We start from the raw sequence: 9,643 nt of genomic DNA, 5'->3' as shown, positions 1-9,643 counted from the left end.
GTTCTGGGTCTGTATCCTGCTCCCTTGTTTCTACCACTTTATCCTGCTTCTTTGTGTGGACTGTGATGGTCTGTTGTCTCTGAGGCATCGTGGCATTGTTGTTATTTAGATCTCTGTTAACTGTTAGTGAGGAGCAGCTAAGGGTGATTCAGGCTCTTCTTGGTGGATTTTATCGTTGGCCCATTGGTGGAGAAGGAGGAAGTGGCTCTCGCTCAGTAAGTGAAGTTGCAGAAGGTGTGGGTGTAGTTGTGTCTTATGGGGAGTGTTGTTGTCTAACACTCAGTTAGACACAAATTACAATTGAATAACCATCAAAAAAACTAAAAGCCCATGGACAAAAAACACACCATGTAATCACACAGGAACAGCAACCAAAAAAAGACAAAAGTGAAAAAAAAGAAGAAAAAACAAGAAAACCTGCAATATCTGGGGATAGGGTACTAAGAAAAAAAGAGTAGAGAAGGAGAAAAATAAATGAAAGAAAGGGAAAAATGCAAAAAGAAAATCAAGAAACAGGGTTAACCATGAGAAAAAAGGGGGAAAAGGAAAAAAAAAAAGTAAAAAAAAAAAAAAAAAAATTTCAACCAAGCACAGGGAAAAGGAAAAATGCGGAAAACTAGGACTTGGGAAGGGGAAGATTAAGAATAATAATAAAAAGGACAAAAGTATTAATAATATTAGTTGTTTTAAAACAGAGAACTACAAGCAAACTAATTACCAGAAAAAAGAAAGTGAAAAAGAAAAGAACAAAAATAAAAAAAGAGAAAAAAAAAATCAGTGGAGGACAGGGCAGGGCACCCAGGGTCCGTCTGAGCACACAGACCGTAATGGAGTTCCTGTGGGCCTAGAAGGTGGGTGGGAGTGGGGGATGGCCGCACCTCCATTCACCAAGCGGGTGTAGGGTATAAGAGTAACAAGAGGAATGTCGTACCTTGTCAGTCTTGCAGGTCCCAAGCGCCCTTGGGATTGCTGGAAAGCAGAATGTGTTTTTAAGCCCCAGGAATCTGCAAGAGTGCTGTCTCTTTAAATATCCAAAATAGTCAAGCTTCTTTTTAAACCTTCAAAATGGCAGCAACCTCCAGACCGGCAAAAGTCCACAGCTCAGCCCACCTTTCTCTTCACCTTCTCCGTTTGTTCCCCAGCCACCGCGCACAGTCCTCTGTGCAGTCCCTGGCTAGCAGGGTGATTTTTAGGTTAATTCTTAGGTTCTACCACCACTCCGGAATCTCCAAGCTATCTGTGCCGTCAGGATCCCTGCCAGACCGCAGCTCCGTCTGTCTCCTTTTTGGTATTTTCACGCAAATTCTTCTGCTAGTTGGGGTTTAGACCATTTCTGTATCCTTCCCTTCAAGGCTCAGGGGTCCAGGATTATCTTCTGTGTCTGTCTCAATTGGTTCCCCTTTTCTTTGTTGAAGAGTGTCTGTGCAGTCTTTCTGCCCAGTCCGCCATATTGCCAGCCCTTCTTCTTCTTCTTTTTTTTTTTTTTAATAAAGATCCTTTATCGGGTATATTTATCACAGAATTATTTTATTCACAATAAGTAAGAGGTGGTTTATTAATTCCTCCCAGAGCCAAAGTGTTTTCTACATCTTGATTTTAATTCTCAACTGCAATTTCTCTGTAATGCCATTAAGTATTTTAGCATCAATCCACATAACTAACTGGTCCTTGGATTGTTTCAAAGTTGTTTGCTTTTTTTTTTTTTTTTTTTGATATTTTAATAAAAAGCTTCATTAACAATTACTGTTTCTCCTATTACAATGACTACTATCACTGCTTCTAGTATTACTTTATTTTTTTAAGTTCTAGTGTAAAGAAAGACTTTATGAGTATGATAAACTCCTGATCATGGCTGAGTTCTGAGTAATTGTTTGTGGTCTGATCTGTTTACACATCAGTTAGTGGTACACATCCACAGAACAAAGTTGTCGATAACTGTTTTTGTAGTGATACAATGCCATGGGAATTTCCATACTACATAGTATTTTTCTTTGTTGTAAGTCTAGTAGTAACCTGAGAATGTCCAGTTTTATTTTTCTGCAGATGAAATGTCTCTCGTTCTCAAATTGGCTGAAAATATATGTGAATATTTATTTACTGTCCACTAACCAAAAGTTTGTAGGTTCGAGTCCACTCAAAGGCGCCATGGAAGAAAGTCCTGGTGAATTACTTCTGAAAAATTAGCCATTGGAAACCCTGTAGGACACAGTTCTACTCTGACACACATAGTGTTGCCATGAGTTAGAATTGACTCCATGGCAACTGGTGATATTTGTGTAAATGAAGAAGAAAATTTTGTATTTTTGAAAGAGCCCATGTACCACTATAGCAGGCACTGAGGCAAGAGAACAGTTTTAGCATCAGATAGCTTCAGTTCAAATATGCTCTAAAACTTAATATCTCTGTGACCTTGAGAAAATTATCTCTGTCTTATTAGGTTGTAATGAAACCAAATGAGTTAGAACAATGTCTGTCTGGTACCTAGTAAGCACTAAGCACTTAAAAGTGTTAGCTATTGTTTTTAACTAATGCAGCAAGTATAAGTGTTTAGTCAAATATTTGTTGCTTGGAATCCATGTTTGCCGAAATGATGATGAAGCTATCATCCCATAGGAAAAACAAATGTTTCTCATTTTGTCAAATAAGTGCAATTATGGTGTATTTAGAACTAATACTCTTAAGGGTTTGGAGGAGCTCAGTTTATTGCAGTTGCTAAACTAATAATTTTTTTTTTTTTTTTAAGGTAAGAAAACAGAGGTTCAGAAAAGGAAGTAGATTTCTTAAGGCAGGACTAATGGATTTCTTAGGAACCATTTGCTCATGTCAAACATGTCAGCAATTTACTTTTTTAGAAATTTTTAAAATTGTGATTTGAGTGAAAGTTTACAGAGTAAATTTGTTTTCAACAGTTCATACACATTTTGTTTCATGACATTGATTGGAATCCCCACAATGCAACAGCTCTCTTCCCACTTCCTCTTGGTGGTTACCTTTTCCATGACCTTTTTTCCTATCCATTCCTGCTCTCTGAGTTATCTCCTTGTGCAAATGCTGCCATTCTGATCTTCCACTGTTGATTGTGCTGAACATGTTAGTAACGTTTTGCTTGCTCAATTTCAAAGCAAAGGTAACAGCTACTAGTCAGTATATCTCCAAGCGTGATTAGTGAAACCCTGTCCTCAGAACCTGGAGGTGGATGCTTGTTAAAAACGAAGATATCCAGAATCCTCTGATACTTTGAAGACCTGCTGATTCATTGAACCTTTAACCAACATCTAAGGTACTGTTCATATAACTTTAATTAGGAGAGCCCTGGCATATTCACTAATGCAAGGAGAAAGTATGCTCACTGTATCAAATTGGCCTCAATCCAGGATATCTCTTTATTAGGGTGGGCTCTTCTGTTAATTGAGATGCCACACTTCAGGCTTCCTCTGGCCATCAAGCATCTCTCAATAATTGGTCCTCTTAAGGTCCTAAAACCTTCTGCCATTATTCCACAGTTGAAGTCCAGACTGGCAAACAATCTTGATTTCTTTAGCTGTTTTCCTCAAGAGTGGGAAAATAAAATGGATTTTGGCATGCTAGTGATTGTGGAAATGAAGTATGGGTCTGTTCCACCTTAAAGGGCCTAGGCTTGCCTAGTGTTTGGGTCTTGCAAAGTTTGGGCACCACCATATTTGGAGCGTGCCTACTTTGGGGCGGGAACCTCCTTGGGAGTGATTAGGTCAGAGCTGGGGGAGGTGACCTTGTTTGGTTTCTGGCACCCGAGAACAGTGGTGCACTGTTTCTGCTGCCTCCGTTTGTCTAATTGGCCCAGAAACTCCACCAGTGCGAAGCTGTCCAAGGTCTCCTCGCTGGCCTCCCCCGCGGCCCGCAGCTCGACAGAGGCGGGAAAGTGGCGCGCCTGCGCCGTGGGAACCGGGGCCGGAGGCGAAAAGCGGGGAGCGGAGGGGGGCCGCAGGAGCCGAGTAGCGTACAGAGCGGCGTGTGACGCGGGGACGCCGCGCGCTCCCAACGTCGCCCCGGTTTGACGCACACGGCACCAAACTGTGAGTTTCAGGGGTTATTTGGTCGGATTTGCTGGGACCCGAGTGGGTTTCGGGCCCCTGAGCTGTGGCGGCGGCGGGACTGAGGGTGGCGGAAGAACTTGGGGGATCCGGCCTCCGGCTCTCGAGCCGGGGGAGCTACGCCCTAGGCTGGGTCCCAACCATCCAAAAGGACGCATTTTGCCGCACAGGCTAAGATGGCGGCGGCGGCCGAGGAGGCGGAGTTGGTGCTACACAAGGAGCCGGGGCCCCGGGTTCGGGGAGGCGGCGGCCGCAGCTGGCCACGGGGGGCGGCGGAGCTTGAGGTGAGCGGCGGCTACCGCCGCGGGGCGGGACTCGACGGAGGGAGTGGGGGGAGCCTTTCCTTGGCGGCGTCGGTGGATCCGGTAGCGGACACAAAGGGGCTGAGCTGGGCACTAGACTTGGGGGTTTTGTTTAGTCACATGAAGCCAAGCAGCCAGTTAGCAGTAGGGGGAAGGGGCCGAGATCAGACGGCCAGGGAAGCCTGGCGGTCGCCATTGCAATGCACTGAGTAACGGGGCGGTCCGGGAGCAGTCACCAACTCCTCCACTCGAGGTTGCCCCGTGTTGGCCAAAGATGCCGGCTTCGGCATTAACTGCACATAACACTCTTCCCCTTACTTGGGACTAGGACTGCATCACCCCCACTCCCATCCCACTTACCCCGTTTTGCCAGATCTTATGCCGCTTAGGTGCCTGGGAAGTTCAGCAAGAGGTAAATCGCTCAGTGTTTGGGTTGCCAGGGACTTGGTGGGTGTCCAGCTAAAGCTTTTTGCCTCTCCAGGTTTGATTCCCTGGCCTTTGTGTCCCTGGGAGCTTAATCTCTGCCAGAGGAAAGCAGGTGTGCTCCACTTCTCCCGTGAACCTGAAGATGAGTTGTCCCAGACCCTTCTCAGTGATTGGAAACTTAGGTGGTGGAGCTAAAGGTTTCTTGTTACGAGACTTCTACAGACGACTCTCGTGCTGGGATCCATCTATGGTTTAGCAACATTAGTGGAAAATTTTTCTTAAAGTATTTTAAGTAATATTGATTTAAAAATAGTTGTTATAAAACTTTAATACTTTGAGATTTTGTGTGGTCATTAAGCCTTACTCATCGAGGGGATAAACAGGGTACCTGAATGAATGGTAGTCCTGTTTTGTGTACAAGTTAATAATTTCAGCTGAAATACCAGCACCATTATCTACTCTGGCCAGTCCTCACTAACATCAGGCTTGTTGCATCTGGATGACAGGTTAGATTTGCCTTAACTGTATATTCCCTCTCTGTAGTAGTTAAGTTACATTTTGGTCTCAAAAGAACGAAGGCATTTAAAAAAGTAGACAGCTAAAGTTCCTCAAAGAAGAGAAACCTGTATTTTAGTGCCATGTGTAAGTATCCAGGGAATTTGATGGCAGCAATTTTGAATTGTGAGGTTTAGTAATAAAATAGTGTTCTTGTATAATGAGGTTATGATTTAGCTTAGACATTTTGGTAAGTGAAACATGAAGGCTAGTCTAGTACTAATGCGTTGATAGTATATTGCTGTTAAAATAATGGTAGTGTAAGTCTTAGTACATTTAACAATATAAAGTTATACTGCACTTATACTTGTATATTGGTATTAACTAATATTTGCAGTTCTGAATTTGGAAACAGCTAATGTTTTATTTTTGCCAGGTTACATTAACAACAAAATTAATTCATGAAAAGGATATTTAAATAAATTTAGATCTTTGTATTAAAATCGGAATTTAAACTTTTCAGCATTATTTAAAACTTCCTTTTTCATGTTTTTTTTCAGGTATATATTTACCCGTTTTTAGCTTTTCTTTAGCAAGAACAATCTTGCTGGACTTATGAATAAGAGATATATTAACATCAGCAAAGTTCATTACTGAATCATAATCTTTTAGAATGGCAAGAATTGCAGAGAACAGATAGTCTTACCCAGTTAAAATAAATACGTTGAGAACCAGAGATGATTGAGTTAGTAACATAGTGGAAAATTATCTCTCAACTTCTTTTCCATTACATTCTTTTCACTCGTCCTATTATTGGTATGAAAAGGTAAATATCTGCAACTAATAATGGTTGGAAACAAAACAAAGGAATATGTTTGTGAATGCTTGTCAGACACTATTACTTAAGTGAACTTTTATTTAATGTGATACGGTAACTTAGTTTTTAAAGTGACTTTCTGTGAAACAAATTCAGACACAGAATACAAAAATTTCAAAACAGTTTTGCTGATTTTGAAATTTGAGGTTTTCAAAAAGTAATCTTGACCCAGAAATTAAAAAAAAAAATAAGGCTTGATAAACTGATTGCACTGTTTTGAAATAACTGCCGTTTTTGAGAGTTACTACATAAAAGAAATGAGATAAATGCTGAAAATAGTGGTGCTAGTGCTTTTAGTTTTGTAATAACATTTTGGTTGGATAAAAGAGTGTGCTACTCAGGCTGTCCTGTTCCTTTTGTCTAAAATAACTTTTAAGACTATTATCACTACTGATGAATAGTAGATCCGTAGATCTGTTAGGAAGCTCAACAAAAAGTGAAAATATTTATCCTGGGATTCCACAGTGACGTGTAACTTCTTTGGATGTCAAAAAAAGTTTCTAGAGTTTATACAAAAAGTCTGAGCCATGCAGACAGTTTAACATATTAAATACCTAATAAAGTGTTAAGATTATTTTACAGTTTACAAAGCATTTTTACCTATTACATACTTTAATTTTTTAGAAAAGATTGACATTTTAATCCTATGGTGTTTATCTTTTCACCTGCAAGCTTAATGTTCCCTTTTCATCAGTTTCTTGAAGATGTTAACTATAATTAGTGCTTTCAGGTGGTGGAGGGTATATTACCATGTTCCTATTTGCCAGCGTTGTGATCTAATTAATATGTTTTCAATTTAGAATTAATTCGCTTTTGCTCATACTCTAACTCATTGGGCATACACATATGCACACATACATGTATATGTAGAATCATAGTTACATTTGTATTTATGCATATATTAATAAAGAGACAGGATGGGATAAGGTTTAAAAATTGTAAACTTTGAAATAAAACTGCCAGGTTCATATCTACCTCACTGTCTTGCTTAGTGAGCACTAAGCAAGAGAATTTAATATTTCATAGAGGTTAAAGGTTTAGATTACTAATTCACATCAAGTCCTTTAACTTTCTGATATACAGTGAGTGCTGAGTAAATGTTAGCTGTTATAATAGTAATAATAGTTATTATCATTGTTGGGTGCGCTGTCTGTTTCGACTTACAGTGATCCCATGTGACAGAATAGAACTGCCCTATAGGATTTTCTAGGAAGTGGATCACTAGATCTTTCTCCTAGGAGCTGCTGGGTAGATACAGCCGCCAAGCTTTTGGTTAGCTGAGAGCTTAACTGCTGCACCACCATCTTTCTACTATAACTTGGAATTTTTGCCTGTGAAGTGATTTGGGGTTGTAGACTTTTGCTGATATCCCATTTTTAGGCCTATGTTTACAAATACAGGGTGGTTATGAAGGAATTCAGAGGCAGGCATCAAAGTGTGTTTTTTCCGGTTCTAGCAGCAAAAGCTATCACCAGGTTTAGTATTTCAGAAGCATATTCCCTTTTATGACTGTCAGATGATGAGCAGATGCACTTGGGAATGAGTATATTTTAGTACAGTTATTTCCCAACCAGTGTGTTGGTTTGTCTTTGTTGCAACATTCTAAATTTCTTCACTGTTTTGACCATGAGAGTAGTGGTGACCATTAGTAGAGAGAAGGGGAGTGACTGTGTGTATTTGCATGTAATGTACATGTAAACTCTACGTGAAAATGAGGAGTGGCTGGTATAGTAGCTAGATTCAAGATAGGAATGTTATCTTTTCACTGGGTAGTTTGAGTTGCGGGAATTTGTTTTCTATGTGTCTATGCCAGTATAGTCTTAAACTTAACACTTCTCTCTTTAGTTTTCCTACTACCTATCTCCCTCACCAGAAACAGATTTTAAGCTCTTAAACAAGAATATAAAAGGCATCTAGTAAAAATACTTTCAGGTTCATATAAAGAAGAGTTGTAAGTATGAAGTATTAGAAGTTTTATTTATGCTTAAAAATACTTTCATTGTATTACATTCTCATTGCATTATAACAGTTTGGAAAGTCAGTGAAGAAAAGTTACCCATAATCTTATCACCACTATACAATTATTAGTATTAAAAGGAAGGGAGAGATGAGACTGATACTAATTAATCATGGTGTAATACTTAAGGCATTTTACTGCTAACCAGAAGGCTGGCGGTTCAAACCTACCAGCCACTCCTCAGAACAAAGACTGGGCAATCTACTTCCATCAAGATACTGCCTTGGAAACCCAAGGAGGGGTTGTTATGAGTCAGACAACTCGTCGGCAGTGAGTTAGGTTTGGTTTTTATGTGCTCCTTATAATAATCCTATAATCAGTCTCTCTCTCTCTCTCTCTCTCTCACACACACACACACACATACACACACACACTCTCTCTCTCTCTCTCTCTCTCTCTCTCTTTCTTCCTCTGTCTAGATTGAGAAAAAGAGAGATTTTCCCATTTTACATGCAAGGAAACAAATTCACATTGCAGTCACAGAGAAAATAAATAGTGGAGGAGCCAAGCTTTGAACCTAGGAATGTCTTGATTCTAGAGATGAAATCTTTCTATTGAGCCTTCTTGTTCTTTCTATATATTTACCTATTGGCATAGTTACAGTTTATAAGTTTTATCTCCTGCTTTTAAAACTTAACATTATAAGAGCATTTTTCTGCATACCCTAATTTCAAGTGGTGTCTTATTGCCCACATTGTTTATTCATAACCCCATATAAAGGCTCTTTGTCTTGGCTGCTGGACATTGGTACAGTGATATTGGCCAAAATGGAAGCTGCCTTTTTACTGAATGATAAAGATGAAAAAAAAAAATCAAGCTTAATCAGGACTAATACTCTTGGGATTGCTTCAGATTTAATAATGCTGTCTAGCCTTTCTTATGGACATAAAACTCAGAATTGGATACAGGTAAAATGTAGGTGATATGTTTCATTTATATAACCATCTAAAAATCTCCATTTTTATGTTTTTAAATGCCTTAAGCTTTCTTATTAAAAATGTTTAAAAGTGATATTAAAATTAAGTAGAGGCTCCCAGGGAATCACACCCACCTGCCCTAGGGAGATGTACCACTTAGATCAGTCAGCCGTGGGACATCAGAAGGGCAGCATTCACATAGAGGGAAAGCTGGACAGACAGGAATGCATTGCTAAGGACACAGGGAGAGGGTAGTCATAGGGAGGAGATGGGAAGAGTACTTTTTATGGTTGCAGATTGTGATCAGGGCCATGAAACCAAATGTACATGAACTGTTGGGAGTAAAACGAATCTGCTTTGTAAATTTGCACCCCCAAATCACAAGAAAAATTTTTTTTGAATTAAATAGGTACTGAAATACTGTTACTATTAATAATTCCTCATGATAATTTTTAGTTTATAAAAGAAAAAAATAGCTTAAAGTTGAGTCTTTGCACTCTTTATGGGGCATTTATAAATAGATTATATAGGCTATTGCT

General features: G+C 39.6%; 1 protein-coding gene across 1 annotated transcript in view; it reads left to right on the top strand.

The window, feature by feature from the left end:
• The first annotated feature begins 4,246 nt into the window (after positions 1-4,246).
• The window catches only part of ZNF644 (zinc finger protein 644), a 139,519-nt gene continuing 134,122 nt past the window's right edge, over positions 4,247-9,643 (top strand). Inside the window, exons 1-2 of the mRNA XM_042780299.1 lie at positions 4,247-4,435; positions 4,701-4,784. Coding sequence (XP_042636233.1) covers positions 4,247-4,435; positions 4,701-4,784 — 273 coding nt within the window. The remainder of the gene's footprint in view (positions 4,436-4,700; positions 4,785-9,643) is intronic.

Source organism: Orycteropus afer, unplaced genomic scaffold (assembly GCF_000298275.1).
Source record: "Orycteropus afer afer isolate SDZICR_OR568_19922 unplaced genomic scaffold, OryAfe1.0 scaffold00033, whole genome shotgun sequence".
Taxonomy (NCBI): Eukaryota; Metazoa; Chordata; class Mammalia; order Tubulidentata; family Orycteropodidae; genus Orycteropus; species Orycteropus afer.
The sequence above is the reverse complement of the archived record's forward strand: the minus strand, read 5'-3'. Positions and strand labels throughout refer to the sequence as shown.